This window comes from Gobio gobio (assembly GCF_949357685.1).
Source record: "Gobio gobio genome assembly, chromosome: 3".
Lineage (NCBI taxonomy): Eukaryota > Metazoa > Chordata > Actinopteri > Cypriniformes > Gobionidae > Gobio > Gobio gobio.
Window position 1 is genome coordinate 9935822 of NC_137099.1, and position 17686 is coordinate 9953507.

Here is a 17686-nt window from a genome sequence, read left to right on the forward strand (position 1 = left end):
GTATTTATGAAAATGAGTAACCGTGTGTATTTATGAAAATGAGAAACCGTGTGTATTTATGAAAAAAGCGACGGACAAAGGTTTACTTTCACGAACCATCGCATATTTGCAAACTTGTAGTGAGAATCTCGAGAACAAACGCCTTTTAGGCTTACAGGTACATCGACCACCCGCAGCGTCTCCTGGGATTTCTAATGTTTCGATTCTCTCAAGCCTGAATTCCATACATCCTCGATATCAAGAACACATCCGGGTACTTTCAAGCATCCTCTGTTCTTGCTTTCTTGAGTATTGGAATTGAACTTTGACGGTTGATGATAACATAGTACAAGAACAGATCGCTGAAGAACGCATATTGAGAAACAACCTAAATGAGTGAGTCATTCATTCAAACCGATAAAAAAAAATGTCTCAGCCTCACGCCGTTCCAAACCCGTAAGACTTTCGTTCATCAGATATTTTTGATGAAATCCGAGAGCTCTGTGACCCCTCCATAGACAGCAATTGAATTAACACTTTCAAGGTCCAGAAAGGTAGTGAAGACATTGATAAAATAGTCCATGTGACTAGTGGTTCAATCAAAATTTTATAAAGCAACATAAATACTTTTTCTGCGCAAAAAACAAACAAAATAACGACTTTATTCAACAATTGCTTCTAACCTGTGTCAGACTCTTATGCTGTTGACGCACTGTAAACAGTGCAGTGTTTCCGACTCTTGCCGCATTCTGGAAACGCTGCACTGTTTACGTCAACAGCGTAAGAGTCTGAGAAGCTAGAAGAAATTTTAAAAAGTTGTTATTTTGTTTGTTTTTTGCACACTAAAAGTATTTTCGTCGCTTCATAAAATTAAGATTGAACCACTGGAGTCACATGGACTATTTTTAACGATCTCGTTACTACCTTTTTGGACCTTGAAAGTGTTAATTAAATTGCTGTCAATGGAGGGGTCAGAGAGGGGTCAGAGAGGTCCCAGATTTCATCAACGATATCTTCATTTGTGTTCAGTTGATGAACGAAGGTCTTACAGGTTTGTAACGACATGGGGGTGAGTAATTAAATGACAGAATTTTCATTTTTGGGTGAACTAGCCCTTTAAATATTTATTTAATTATTAAATATTAAAATGACATGTTATTTTGTTTAGTTGCCTATTCAGAATCATTAATCAAGAATCATTATCTCTATTTTAAACAAACTAAATCATGATTTATCCAGAATCACGTAGCTCTACTATTTTGAGTCTTTTTGTTCCTTCTCCCACAAATCGCCTAAAACACTGTGAGAAAACTGAAAATACAAGATCCGATTACCTGTGCATTAAACAGCAGGAAGTTCTGAGAAGTTGTTTGGTCTCAAATGTCAAACACACCCAGTAATCAGCCTCTACATCTATGAGAACAGAAGTCATTCCAACATGCACTAATTGTAAATCATTCCTCACAGCTACAATCTTTAATTAGTTATTTTTTGTTTTTTTGCAAATGCAAGCAAATTGTGATTACTATGATGTATACTGAGGGTTAACAATCTGAACAAAACCCTAAAGCAAAGTATTAAATGTCAGAATGTAATGCAGTTTGTGATACAATACCTCAAATCATGCGGCTTATTGAGAGGATGTGTGCAATTACTTTTCTAAGTGATTGCACTTACATTTTTTGATAAAAACAACCTAAAAGATTTACATTTCACAATCATGGAATTCATGACAATGGCATTTTATATTTGCTTCGATCTTAAAGGGATAGTTCACCCAAAAAAAGCTCACCTTTAAGTTTCAAACCTGTATGAATGTCTTTCTTCTGTTGAACACAAAATATATTTTAAAGAATGTTGGTAATCAAACAGTTGACAGTGGCCATTGACTTACATAGTAGAAAAAAAAATACTATTGAGATCGATGGCTACCGTCAACTGTCTGGTTACCAACATTCTTTAAAATATCTTATTTTGTGATGGAAGATCACGCACTGGAAGATCATCAATCATCAACCAGGATCTTATTACTTGTTTATAATTCTATGTATTTTTATTGTGGCATTTACACAAGTAAGTAGTTCTTATGTTCAGTAAAATCACTTGTTTGGAGGGCCCTTTGGACCCTTAGTTAACTATATTTCGTCTAGCTAATCCATTGCATGGCTTAAAGACATTAATACATTTGAATATGTAAGTATGCCGGGCTCACTTCATTTTTATTCATGTGTTTGCAGCACGTGTTTCACACATGAGCCGCATGCACCTTAAAGGGGTGGTTGATTGCCCCTTTTTACAAGATGTAAAATAAGTCTCTGATGTGTAAGTTTTAGCTCAAAATACCCCACAGATAATTTATTATAGCCTGTTAAAATTGGCACTTTTTGAGGGTGAGCAAAAACGTGCCGTTTTTGTGGGTCCCTTTAAATGCAAATTAGCTGTTGCTCATGAGGCGGAGCTTCAAGAACTCCAGTTAGCAGCTTTGATAACCTCATGCAGACAGGCAATGAAACTGTTCAGCCTTTTATGTTCAAACCGGAGTCAGACAATGATGGAGAGATTTAAGAAGAAGCAACATGTAGAATGCAACAGGACATTTCTGAATGGTTAGTTGATGAATTTATGAAGCTGATGTGGAGTTAACCATCTTCAAGTCATTGATTAGCATATTCTGCCATGATAATCTCACCCCCTTTGTTGCATGTTCCTGGGGGCGGATTTATGTAAATTTCAGGGTTAGTGATGTCACTAACCCGGGAGGAAGCTTGTGTAGTCCCTACCAGCCGACTGTTGTAGTCCTTAAAGGGTAACTAAACCCCTGCTCAGAGCTTAACTCCACCCACTGGCAATTTTTGAAAAATGCTGGAAAAGTGAGCAGAGCCCAGCGGAGACAGAGGGGACGAACCGAGGGCGGAGCTGAGCGGAGGGCGTGCACCTGAGACCCGCAGTGACGGATTGATTGACAGCTGTCAGACTCGCGAGTCGCAAAGATGGAGAATGACTGGAGTGACGCCAGTAGCTTTGCAACAGAGCGGTCATTCTCCTACCTTACCCTGAAGTGGAGGAGGGTGAATTGTCAGTAGACACAAACCCGGAGCCTTATCAATGCGAGCCGCTGCTCAAACTGTGTTAACTCCCAATGCCGACGATGCTAGTGAAGCAGCAGCGCAAGAGAACTGACCTAATCTATGAACAGTCAAATCCTTATACTGAATGCCACTAAAAATAGATCAGATATCTGATATACATTAGCCTGGTTAAAACCAGACCATTCTCAGTAGTAACTGAGTTATGGTCTGGCAAAGCTTCATAGACAAATAATTTCCAAAGGGGCGTCACCAACGGGCGTCGCTCAAATGCCTCTCGGCGCAATTGGATAGACCTAAAACCAATCAGAGCGATGAGGGAGATGACGTATGCAGAGCGACGGAGAAACATCTGAGACTCTGGCCGTTTCTGTCTGTACTTGTGTTCTCAAATAGGAAATGTCCCCGGTTTCCATTTCAGAAATCTGGTCACCTTACCTAAACCACATATTAATGTTTAATATATTATTTTTAAAATGTAAACGAAAAGAGGCAGGGTGTTTTATACTTCGTTTTATTATAAATATATAAGATAATCAATGTAGGCCTAGCTATGCGTTGCATGAACCACATTCGTGTGGCTATTATTATGTTTATTTTTATTTTTTATGAAATGAGGCAGTGGTGTTTTATGACATATTTCGTACGCGAACTTCTGACTTGCGTCCGTGACATACCAAGTTTGACTCCGGAGAATGAACTCCCGAGGACGGGAGGGAGGACACTAGTCCGCCTACTCTGCTAATGGACAAGCAGCGTTCTTGACAGTATCACTCAGTATATATGTAGTGCAGGCAATGCATATTATCTTCAATGCATGTTTATAACAAAACTAAATATAAAAAAACCCAGCCTCTTTTCGTTTACATTTAAAAACACACACACACATAATATAGGCTATGATTATCACTGTAATAAATTAAATATGGCATAAAACACAACCCAGTCTCTTTTTGTTAAATGTCTGTTTATGTGTGATCATCAATAGCAATTATAAACGTATAAGTAAAAGGTATAAGAAGCTATACAATAAATAAAGCAATTCAGTCAAAGTCAGCGCTAGGAGACTACAACGGTAAAGTTTAATATCTTAAAAATATAAAGTTTTGAAACTTCACTTTGCCCTCAGACAAAACGATCTGTCTAGCAACAAATTATAGATTAATGAGAGCAAAGATCAGCCGTTAGATCTACACAAGACGAGACGAATCATATCTTATGTTTAACCTAGGGCTGTGCAATTAATCGAATTTCGATTTCGATTTCGATTTTGCCTCCCAACGATCACCAAAATAGTACAATCGAGAAAAAACGATTATTTTGCCTTGCGTTCTGAATGAAACGCGCACGCGCACATCCGCCCCTCCCGAACCCACAAATCTCTCTCAGGTCGTGAGCCTCGTGTGCATATCATCCGCTGGAATTTAAAAACTCGGCGCGAGTAAAGATGGCAGAAGGAGGGCAGTTACAGCAGCGTTTGGTGAGCAAAAAAGGCAAAACCAACTCCGTTGTCTGGGAACAGTTTGGCTTCGAGGAATCAGACGACGAGCAGAAACATGCTAAGATTTGCTATATGGTAGTGGCTGCAACGCAAGGGAACACCACGAATTTGTTTAACCACTTGAAAATTAAACAGAGTGACCTATGACAATCTAATAAAGAAACAAAAACTGACGAGAGCAGGGGAGCCGTGTAAACGTCCTTTTTTTCCTTCATATTTTTCAAATAATTCTCTCTTTGTAAACTTTGTTCAATGCATGCGAGATTGCGAGTGCTGCCATATTTTCGAATATGACCAGTCGTTTTCACCGTCATCACCCGGGTTTAGTGCTTTAGGGTTTAGGTTTAGAATGAGAAGCCGCGCGCGCTGTGAGAAAATGTGTCTCTGTGCCCTCATCCGAGAGCGCGCACACGTCTCTCAGCGCGCAAATATTGAGTTCTCTTTCAAGTCTTGCTCTTAAACGGACAAACTCACACAAAACATATGTCAACATGTCCATCTTGATGAGTATCTTAGCAGACATAGTCTGTATATGCCTTAAGTGAACTTTATACAGTCGATAAAGAAGACGCGAGGTCTTACAGGGGCAGTAGCCTTTACTGCTGTCTGTTTAATGTCAAACAACAAAAGACAAGGACATCACTCACTGCTCTTGATTGAATAGCTTTTGTAAGTTTAATAGGATTAATCTTTAATTTATGCACTCAAATATGCAATGTTATTTTACATTTGATACATTTCTGTACCTGAAAACTAATGTTTGACGTACATGAAAAGCATAGCCGAACCATATTGTTGATCTTATTTATTTGTGGTTATCATTTTTACGTGAATACTTTTATACTTTGATTCGAATATATGTTATATTATTTATTTTAATAGTTCAAAAAGTACAACAAATGTTACAATTTCAATTGAATTGTTGAAAGGTGTATTTTTAATAAATACAACACATTCCCAAAGTCATGTGAAATAATCGTGTTACATAATCGTGATTTCAATATTGACTAAAATAATCGTGATTATGATTTTTTCCATAATCGAGCAGCCCTAGTTTAACCACTACAGAGACATCAGAGCCAGCGGCAGACGGCAGAAGGACTGGCCGAGGAAAGGCGCCTCTCGGCGGGCTCAATGAGCAATTGAGCGCCGCTGAACCACTGGAGCTCACAACTCCGAAAACGGCAGATCAAATTTTAAAAAAGGCGCTCTCTTTATAAATAAACCACAGATTTGAGCTTTAAACAACTACATTCACGCCTGAAAAGGATTTAAAACTATATTTTGTAAAACATTAACACTACCAGAGGGCTCTCGCTAAGACCCATTCGTTTAGCCACCAAAGGGCCAAGCTGGTATCAGACTTTTGCCGAATCCAGTCGGTAAGACAGTGATAACATCTTTTATAGATATGAAGGTTTCGAGTGTTGTTCTTTGCTCGGGTTTTAACGAAAAGGAAAAGTTTAAAACGCTTAAAACAGACGCGATAGCTGATTAGAACGAGTGATGCTCCACGGCGGCAAATCTGCTTCACCGTCGCTGCGCTGTCGTCATCGTGTAAAGCCCGCCCCAACGTTTCTAATTGGTGCCGTGATTTCTAGGGATTAGAAATGGGCTTGAATGGGCTCTTTGCCAGACTACTTGCAGAGCAAATCTAAATTTGCCGGAAGTTGTCTGGGTTTTCCCAGGCTAGATATACATACGATTTTCATTCAAATGAACTGAATCAATAAGCAGCGCAGGACCAATAAGTTCAGACCTAAAAGCCTATTATAAACAGATTTCCTCAAATAAGTTAGACTATATATGCCAGCACGTTACGGTATTGTTGTTCGTTACCGTGTCCGCGGTAATCACTTGCGTGTCAGGGTTTGAAAGCGCGTCTCATGTATGAAAATTATCTGTACACATGACGGGCGGCAATAATATCGCAAGAAAAGTGTACTGACAACTGCATTATTAAACCGTATTTTCTTCATTACAATGTTAAAGCAAGTGTCAAGTGAGTTTCATTCATAATGTTTCTACTTCATGTAACATGACAGTTCATACTGGAGTGAAGCCGTTCTCATCGTGTGATTGGGGAAACATTTCTGAGGGTGTGGTGAGCTTGTGCCAGGGGCGCGGATAGTGAGCCGTTGGAAGAACCATCCTACGTCACGATGACCTACAACGTCCATTAGGAAAATTCAACTGCAGTAGCCACCGTTCAACCTTAAGAGGGCAGCACTTTCGCGGTTTTACACCATATTTTATAGAATTAAAACACTTTATACTCAAATGTCAAAACATTTACTTGAATCAATGAAATGTCAAAACATTTACTCGAATCAATGAACAGCATTAATAAAGCCCCAGTATTACAGATAATTAACTAAAAAAAGTTGGTTTAGAGTTTAGTTACCCTTTAAAAAGCTATTTCTTTGAAAGAAAATATCTCCATTTGCTTTGAACTTTGAGCGTCGTAACTTTGCAGATACTGTTTATGCTCAAACAGCAACATTACACACTAATTAAAGTTTAAAAAGTGAAATCATAATCAACAACCCCTTTAAAACTACTAGCTTAATTGACCATCGATACGTTTTTCTTACACAAACCCATCGATTCACTTCAGAAAGCCTTTATTAACTTTTATAATGGATGGATGCACTATTTTGAGCTTCAAATTTTGGGCTGTCATTCACTGCCATTATAATGCTTGGATTAGCCAGCACATTTTTTAATATAACTTTGATTGTATTCGTATATAAGAAGAATGTCATTTACACCTAGGATGGCTCGAGGGTGAGTAAATTATGAAATAATTTTCATTTTTGGGTGAACTATCCCTTTAATCGATTGTTGATTAATCGTTAACATCCCTATCAATTAGAGGGTCAGAATGAAGGTTGAGAATAATCGTTTTTCTGCATATATTTGCTTTTTTGTGTTAAAAAAAAACTTTATTAACATTATAAGTGAACCTCAATATACATATTAAAATAAAATAAAAAGAATCATGCCAAGACCCTTTTAAGAAAGTAAATAGGCTCAGCATATGCATAGGAACAATCTAGGACTTGATATTGCATACCCATTGTGACATTTAAAGCCAGTGCGATTTGTTGTAGGGATGGTTGCTGACACCGATGGCTTTGTGCTCTTGGAAGTGTGCCGCGTGTAGTGATCTCAGCAGCGCTGCCTGCCAAGTCAGCTCTCCTACCATCCTCAGAGGTTAGCAGCAGCCCGGCAGAGCTCAGCAACGGCAGGATAATAAAGCAGTTTTCCTCTGATGTCAGTTAATCTCAACCAGTCAGTAAGATCTTGCTGGATACGCAAGCATTGCTGAGTGGGACGAACACTTAATTCAGTATTGTTATAAGGTTTTGGGGAGTAGGCGGACTATGTTTTCATAAGCATAGCAACAGCTCAGCGAATGATGTAGATTTCCAATAGTAACTAGACACGTTTTCCAACAGGCATCAATGTAGCATGACAAAACACGTTTATGTACAGACAAGTGCATACTTCAAGGGGGGTCTAATGCTATTTCATGCATTCTGACTTATTTACACTGTTAAAGAGTTGGATTCTCATACTAAACATGGCCAAAGTTTCAAAAAATTAGTTGGATGTATGATGGAGTATTTCTGTGTCAAATACATTCCTTCAGGATTCGCATAAGTCTCAGAATTGGCCCTGTATGATGTCATAAAGTGCGGAATTCCTTACAGGGCTCGACATTAACGCTTGTCCGCTTGTCCGGGACAAGTGGATTTTTTTGAAGGGGCAAGTGAAAAACAATTTTACTTGTCCGACGGACAAGTATCCTGGTTAAAACGTCAAAACAAAAAATAACTAGGGAATCACCAAAGTGCAATAATGATTCTGCATTCAGTGTAAGTGGCGATCGATAGAGGATAATAAAAAACGAACTGCCGTTAACAAGGTTGTGCTGTTGAGCCTCGCGCAGCCTCTCGAGGAGAAAATCGAAAACAAATGAGCGCCGCTCACACACAGAAACTCAGTTAACATACACAGTTAAAATTGTGCAGTTTTTATATTTATAACATATGATACAGTTAAGCAACATCACACTAACAAGAGTGTTGTTTTCCTGAATACCATCACGACTGAAAATGACACTGATTTCATACGCCAGTTCCATAAACAATTATTTAACATTAAGTCACTTACATTTTAGAAGGAATATGGACTGTTTTTGTTCTATTTCAGCAGCGAAAATAGTTCCAACAAATATCACAGCAGAACCGTAACGCATCTCACAGCAATAGTGTGTGTTACTGAATGATTCAGGGTTTTAATGAGTCGGTTGAATCAAAGATTCAATGGCCTATTCGTAAACGACCACCTAATTCTTGAATGATTCAGCCGTTTCACTGAATCGACTCAATGACTCGCTCATTAAGACGGTCACATGCTGCCACCTACTGGTGGTTTAGTTTCATCTTTCCAACATTTCTTATTTATTCAAAAATATTTAAAATAATCTCATAACATTATTTAATGCAATTGTAATTTTTCAGTGTAAATGATTTAATTTGATTGGTAACAGCCTATAGTGTCTTATTCTAATTTAATTTATAGATCAAATTTAAGAATATAAAAGGAAAGCTGAGGCATATCCTATATTTAATAAGATTATGGAAAAATGCCCTTTATAAAAAAGTACAAATATGACAAATATGCATATTTAAATATGTCAAAGCGGATTAAACACTGGTGAGAATATTGCTTCAGAATAGATTATACTTACAAAAAAAATCCGGACAAGCAAATGTTTTACTCGTACAAGTGAATGACAGATTTACTTGTCCGAAGGACAAGCGTGTGAACAGGCTTAATGTCGAGCCCTGCTTGTATGGGCTCTTCTTCCGGATGAGTGAATGCTCACATCAACCAGAGCGAGAGCAAGCTTCATTTGGGTTACGGGAGCCGTCAGAACAAGTGTTGTCCTTCTGTTTTTAGACCACAAAATCAACAATGTAACTCAAGAAGTGTGTTTTTGGTTGTGAGGGAAAGATAACCTTGTTCAGCTTCCCAAAGAATCCAGCGTTAGGGAAACTACGCAGTTTGTTTTTCCGGAGCAGCAACGGAGTTGTGTAAGTGTGTTTGTTTTTTCCCGGCACTTCGTGACAAAAGGCTTGTTCGACTTCATGCAGCGATGCGCAAACCGATCGGCTGCTGACTTGAAGCAGTGCATGCTGGTTAGAAATGTTGTCCGACTTGAGACAGCGCCGACGCCATGTGACTGTGACGTATGTCAACAAAGTGCCGCGAGAGCGATTCGAGAGCAGCCGGCTGGTGCATTTTGCGCAGCTTCTCCAGAGCGGCTGCACAGGCTCTGATGATGACACAGCTGCTCCATGATTGGCCAGATTCACCGCATGACAGCGATCACGTGTGTTTCGTGTTTATTCTAAAACTTTCAGTTCCACTAATCAGTTCTCACAAAACACTTTTCATGTAGTCGCAATGTTATAGTCATGTTTATCAAAATAAAACTGAGAAAAAAGTAGACCCCACTTCATTGATAGTGTAGGCTTATGTTGAACTTTATTCTTGTATAAACAGACGCTGTATTAAGCAGTGCATGCAGTATTGAATGGAAATGTCTCTGAAACGTCTGTGTATTTGACAAATATTGCATTAATTTCACTTCAGCTGTGATGAAGTATGCAAACACAGCGCAAGCATCACTACGGGAAGCAGAAAGTGTTCGACTTCACGTCTCCGTTTGCAGCTCCTCCCCGACTGTACGCAGCAACCCTCGCAGATCGGTTACACACCTAATAGTTTTATAAACAAGGCCCAGTTCGACACTGGATATTCAGATCGTTTGAAACTAAAAGATGGAGCGGTCCCAGCGATAAAGGATCCCGGTAATGAGTTGAAATCGCAGGCGGTAAAGGGAAACTGCATCAAATGTATGTGTTTTGTTGGTAAGTGCATATAATGTCAACACCACGAACATACAGTGAATCGAAAGTTATCCAGGGATAATGCCATGATGTATTGTGCGTGTGTTTGTGACTATTTAGCTCCGCCCATTGCACACTTCCACAAGCTTGGCTGTTTTCAGAAAGAATTGGTACAGCGTATCTGTCTTTTATAAATATGATAAAACTAAAGACTCTTCGGAGATATGAAGGATGCAATAATACTCTACATGTACTCAAGAGTAACATGAGATTGGCTGAAACGGTGTGTGTTATTTCCCCTTTAAACACATTCCTTAAAATCTCTGTCAAATAATGTTGAAGAGTCGGATCCATTTTATCAGATCAGAAACAGCTCTGTCTAACATCCACATGAACCCAAAATGTACTTTTTTTTCACTTTCCTAACTTGTTGGTCTTATTATAAATGATTCATCAGTGCGTCAGTTTTCCTAAAGAAAACAAAAGTCTTTATAACCTTGTTTAAAATGTAATGATAACTTTCTCCTCTTCTGCAACAATTTTCTCCCTCCCCTCCAAACACCTGTCATAAGCCAGATTCCCATCCAAGGATTTTTTTTGTTGTTGCGAAAAAAGGCAAAAGTAGGATTTAACATGACACTAAACATCAACGAAGCACTGAGAGGAAAAGGTGTTGTAATTAAAGTTATTATTAAATCTTAGGTTGGAATTTGAATATATAAAACGTGCATATTTTGGCTAGACAACTTAAAGGTGTCATGAACTGGCTTTTTACATTTTTTATACTGTTGTCTGAGGTCAACTTATGACGTTCGCATGGTTTTTGCATTCAAAAACATCATAATGAATAAGTAATAGGCTATTTTCTGCTTTGGTTTTGAAGCTCTCTGAATAACGCTCGGTTTTGAAGCCGCAACGAACTTTAAATCTAAAGTGAAACTAGCCTTGAGTTATAATCCAAAGACGACGAATTTGTTGATAAAAAGTAGCACGAATTGTAACTCATTTGATCCGCGTCACACAGGCGGCTCGGGTCAAAGTCCAAACGGCAGCGAGCTCACTAGAAGACATCCGACTCTGATCGGTCACGCAAACACAAAACAGCCCTGTGAGATCCAGTGAGAAACGCATGCATTTAGCGAAAAACACAAATGTCTCTTTGATTTAAACCATTTTAAAGCCAGATGAAAGAGCGCTGACAAACACTAAACACTATGTGCAACGATACAGTCAGAAGGCTTTACCATGGATTTACTGTAGTAACACTAACCTCACCTATGGTACTGTGGCAGAAATGTGGGATATTCATATAGAATTGTATTATATTATTAATGTAGACATGTATTAAAGGAGGAATGGAATATTATTACAGTATTTTTATTTAGCTATAGTGTTTGTGCATTTATAGGCTGCAAAATGTTTTTAGGCTAGGTCTACTGTTTTTCACACTAATACCATCGAAACCATACAGCCTAGATACATTTTACCATGGCAGTGAAGAGCTATATGCGTGTTTTTAACTGTGGTTATCATGATCTAAATCTGTGATACTGTGGAAGACCAATTGTTCATTTTAATAAAACTCTTAATACTCATGTAATAAAACGCTTAATATTCATATAATAAAACTCTTAATACTCTTATAACTCATATTTATATTTTACCATATAAAAATGAGGTTGTTACAATTTTTACAGATGTCCGTGTTTTTGTTGATGAACATAAATGGGCATCTGCATCCTCCTAACTCAAGCTACTACTACTGTCAGCTCACTGTCAAATGTGCATTTCTAAGAGACAAAACATGTAATATTATTAATACACGACACAAACCTGTTTCATGACTAGAAACAATATCACCCGTTAGCACATGCAGAAACTAAGACATTGATTTTTTTCTATTAAGAAATGTATTTAAGGAAAAAATACTGTCAGTGTAAGGAATTCAAAAACGTGAAGTGTTTGTCATATTCTGACAATAAAGAGTAGTTTAAAACCACAAGTAACAGTCTGGTTTCTATAACTTTCACTTAGGAGCAAAAATTTGCCTTTAAATTTGAAAAAAAAAAAATAATAATTACATTTATCGTGATTATTATCAATATCGACTGATATGAAAAGATTTTATCGAGAACATTTTTTGACCCAGCCCTAGTTGCACCGTTCCTGTCGGATCCAATATAGAAGGCACAGCATTGTGTTTTAATCTCAATATGTCTGCAAATCCAGTCTCGACCTGTATCTTGTTTACAATCGATTCTGTGGTGAAATGAAGCGAACAAACGCGAACTGGAACCGGCATGTTTATTGCTCTGTAGTGCGACCCGTTTAGCTCCATGAGCCGGTGGGCGGGCTTGAGGCGGTGCTTCTGCATCCTATTACGTCAGTGGTCGACATATTCTGAGATTGAGTGTTTTCTGGGCCTGGTGTCAATAAAAGCTTTTCTTTGACTAACAAGGACGTTTTCAGCTCTGAAACTTACAGGATATTCTTATATCACGATGAACTTTTATTTATCAAAGGCTCAAGGGAAAGTCGATTTCTCAATTCATCACCCCTTTAAAACTTGAGCATTTATAGTTGCCATTGCATCCATGCACACAACAGAGATGTCTATCATTGATTACAACGCAGAACTGCATGCAAAAATGAGGTTGTTACAATTTTTACAGATGCCCGTGTTTTTGTTGATGAACATAAATGTACATTTGCATCCTCCTAACTCAAGCTACACAGTAAAAAAAATTCAGGTCTCCAATTGAAAATTTTCTAGTGACCGATCACATCTAAATTTTTCAGTTGGCCAAATTGAATTTCTGTGAATTGATGCAATTTAATTCAATTTGGCCAACTAAAAAATTGAGATGTGATCGGTCACTAGAAACTTTTCAATGGGAGACCTGATTTTTTTTTACAGTGTACTACTACTGTCAACTCACTTTCAAATGTGCATTTCTAAGAGACAAAACATGTAATAGTATTAATACTGGTGCTTCTGCATCCTATTACATCAGTGGTCGACATATTCTGAAATCTCTTGTTTTCTGGGCCTGGTGTCAATAAAAGCTTTTCTTTGACTAGCGAACTGGCTTCTCCTGAGGAGAACTGGCACCCCGACTGAGCCTGGTTTCTCCCAAGGTTTATTTTTCTCCATTAGGTCACCTAAAGGGGTTTTGGTTTCCTTGCCACTGTTGCCTCTGGCTTGGCGTGCTCAGTTGGGGACACTACATTTTTCAACTAAACATCGAAATAAATCTAATTAATAAACTAAATTAACCATTTAAACTAAATTACTGATCTAATTATTGATCTAAAGCCCACACTGTCACTGTATGATAATTGAAATGAACTGATGACATCAGCGTTTTTTCCAGAATGGCTATACAGCTGAATAAAATTATGCTGCAATATTTTCCTGTTTAACACTGTAAAGCTGCTTTGAAACAATCTGCATTGTTAAAAGCGCTATATAAATAAAGTTGACTTGACTTGACTAACAAGGACGTTTTCAGCTCTGAAACTTACAGGATATTCTTATATCACAATTAACTTTTATTTATCAAAGGCTCAAGGGAAAGTTGATTTCTCAATTCATCGCCCCTTTAAAGGTCCCGTTTTTCGTGTTTTTTTGAAGCTTTGATTGTGTTTACAGTGTGCAATATAACGTGTTCATGTTTCGCGTGTAAAAAAAAACACAGTATTTTTCACACAATTTACTTATCTGTATACCGCTGTTTTCACTGTCCTCAAAACGGCTTGAAAGATTTCCCTGTTCTATGAAGTCCCTCCTTCAGAAACACGTAACGAGTTCTGATTGTGCCAGCGGTTCCCGTGTTGTGATTCGACAGCAGCTTAGCCACGCAGAGCGCACGTTACCGGAAAGGTCACGCCTCTCACCATAACGGGGATGCATGCGCTCAATGATCTCTAAGTACAGCGTCCCTGGGAAAGCCAAACAAAGGTGACTTGACTCCGGGATGAAAATAACAGCGTCTCGACGACATGGAGACAAACAAACTCTACAAACGCAACCGAACGCAACACTTCCTCTACTCCACGCGGGAGCAAAAAGACCACGCCCCCTTTTTCGCGTATTCTTGTGGGCGGAGGTTAGTCGACAAACTGCTCTACTGACGTAATTAAAGCAGGAAGTACCAGGATGTAGTCCAGACCGGCCGTTCACTGTAGGCTTTGAAAGGGAACTTCTGTTAAATAAAATATCTCGCTTGGCATTGAACTTTGAGCTTTATAATTTTACAGGTATTATTTATGCTCTAACAGCAACATTACACACTAACTAAAGTTTGAAAAATGGGATCACGAAGAACAGGACCTTTAAAACGTGAGCATTTATAGTTGCCATTGCATCCATGCACACAACAGAGATGTCTATCATTGATTACAACGCAGAACTGCAGCAAATGTGTATCCTAATAAACTGCAGAAGATCTAAATGGCCAGTCAAAATTGTAATTGTGCAGCTCTACCCAGAGTTAACCTAAAGCTTATTTGAATAATCATGCTGTCACATTTGCAAAACAGGACCCTGGCCTTCATTAATAACGCATAATGTGTTTTCATTGTTGACGTCGTTGTAAATCGGCCATTTAAACTAATAACAGCTCGTCTCTCAAAGTAAATGAGCTAAACATCCACCCATATCATAACCACATTTGCATCACAAAATGTACAACTAACATCAACACAGACTGCCTATTTGTTGTATGTGAATATGCACAAGGTCTAAGCAAGGAGAAGTGCATCACGGAGAGATGAAGGGCTCAATACTCCAGTGACGCACGAGACCCGAGAGGTGGGTTGACAGACTAGATAAAGCGCCCACGTCTACCCCAGCACGCCTGGCACCAGCCCATCCCATCCGACTGAGCCAATCTCAGCCGATAACGTCCATCACTCAGGCATACTAAAACCTCCCATAAAGCCAGCCATCTCAGCCCGAGAGCCCAGGCCAAACTAATCAAACACAGCCTGCCACCTGCATTGGGAGATAGGGAGCGATTAATGACACAGCTGTATTCATCACATAAGTCCTGCTTTATTCCAACTGGCATTTACTGCAGAAGCTGGACAAAGAGACTAACGGTGACCAAGCATTGCATTATTAAAGAGTGATGGTGCTCAGAGAAGACTAACATAAGCATGAATTAATATCAAAGATCCCCTCTCTAGTGGAATACAGTCGGGACATATTTATTTATGCATGTATAAATTAATGATTAGGCAAATTACAGAGGTCCTATATGGCCATTTATGGTCATTTGGTCCCCCTCAACAAAATAGTGGATCACTCAGTAAAGTGACATTTAATATTTTGGCTTTCAAGACTATTTATGTTTGACTTTCTTCTGAACATTTCTTTCAAAATTTGAGCTGGGGAAGTTTCCAGAATTTGTTTGATTTGACATGAAATTACCCTTATGCGCATCTAGGCATTTATTCAAAATAGAACGCTTTTCTAACAACTCTTTAATATTAATTTATCATCAACTTAACGCATTCTTGCTGAATAAAAGTATTAATTTCTTTCTTTTTTTAAATACTGACCCCAAAGTTTCAGGTTATAAAAAGTTATTAAGCAGCAGAACGGTTTCCAACATTGATAATAAATCAGTATTTCTGAAGGATGTGTCACTGAAGACTGGCGTAATGATGCTGAAATTTTTTTTTTTTAATGTAAAAATGCAGAAAGTTGTGTGTGATGGGTAGGTTTAGGGGTAGGGTTAGTGTAAGGGGATAGAATATACAGTTTGTACAGTATAAAAACCATTATGTCTATGGAAAGTTCCCATAAAACATTAACTGAGGTGTGTGTGTGTGTGTGTGTGTGTGTGTGTGTGTGTGTGTGTGTGTGTGTGTGTGTGTGTGTGTGTGTGTGTGTGTGTGTGTGTGTGTGTGTGTGTGTGTGTGTACTGTAATAAATCCATCCAAACGTAAGTGAAGTGAAAGTCACTGGTAGTGGTAACAGAGGATTAACGACCCAAGTCCATTTCCCAGACATATAATGTGCAGTCTTAAAGATCATATTTACATATATGAGGTACAGGACAATGTTTTACCACAGTATCAGACTGCAGGAATGTCTAAAGATAATGAACATTCAAAACAATAACCAGAAATCTGAAAAATGTCAGTGTTGACAGCTCAAGATCACGTGATCTGAGCTTGAGGGCACACCCGGTTACCAGTCGTACTATGGTAAAGGCTGGGTAAACGCATGTTTTTTTATATATATTAATGAGGCTAGCGACGTCACCATGGACTACTTAATATTCATGAGCTTCGCTTGCTCCTCGTTGGAGCGTCACGCAGCGTCAAGAATTAATATTCATGAGCCAGGCCTTCCTCATAGTAGGATTCGCCACCCGGTAAACAGGTGTAGTTTTTAAAATAATATCGGTTACATATCTCAAAGTAAGGATGTTTAAACAATCCATAGTGAATAGTCGAACTCATAAATTAATACTCGTCGGGTTGTGTTATCGATTTCAAACTTAAAAACAACACGTTACCTGTTCAACAATCTTCTTGTATCTTTGAGTGGCTTGGTCGATCAAATCCCGTACCATCCAACCGTTTTTACACGGGACGACAACCTTCGTTTCCCCGAAATTTACCGTCACTTTCATCTTAACTTGCTCATCAAAAGTTCAAATATCCTCGTAGTTTGAAGTTTTAAAGCACAGTTTCTATTAAAAACAGCGCTGGAGACTCAACAGGTGTCATTGGTCAACAGGTGATCTTCCTCCTTCTCGTTAATGTTCTAGTAAAGTCTTCAGTACGCCAATATTGAGTCCATGAACGGGATAATCGTCCAGTAACCACATTCCAAACCACACTTTGAACAGGACGAAACGGTCTTGGGTGACAGAGAAAAGTCCTGATGTGTTTTTTTCCCCGAGTTCGCGCGCGCCGCAGTCCAGAGTGAAACCGGAAGCGGGAGATAATGAATAACTCTTGACTGTCGTGATTGACGGGCTGCGTTATGAACCTATAAACGGCCAGTCCCCTCAGAATCACTGCAGAGAGGAAGATGTACTTTCACTCATAAATGACTTGACACAGAATGAATAAGTGGCTACTAAAGATATAGGGAATAGACAAAGAGAATAGAGAGTTTCTCCTCACTTGACAGTATGATTATAGATAGATAGATAGATAGATAGATAGATAGATAG

The 17686-nt window shown here is 38.6% G+C and overlaps 1 protein-coding gene across 1 annotated transcript in view; it reads right to left on the reverse strand.

The window, feature by feature from the left end:
- Positions 1-17476, reverse strand: part of pard3ba (par-3 family cell polarity regulator beta a) — a 277652-nt gene extending 260176 nt beyond the window's left edge. The window contains exon 1 of the mRNA XM_079811668.1: positions 17021-17476. Coding sequence (XP_079667794.1) covers positions 17021-17137 — 117 coding nt within the window. The 5' untranslated portion in view covers positions 17138-17476. The remainder of the gene's footprint in view (positions 1-17020) is intronic.
- Positions 17477-17686: the final 210 nt, after the last annotated feature.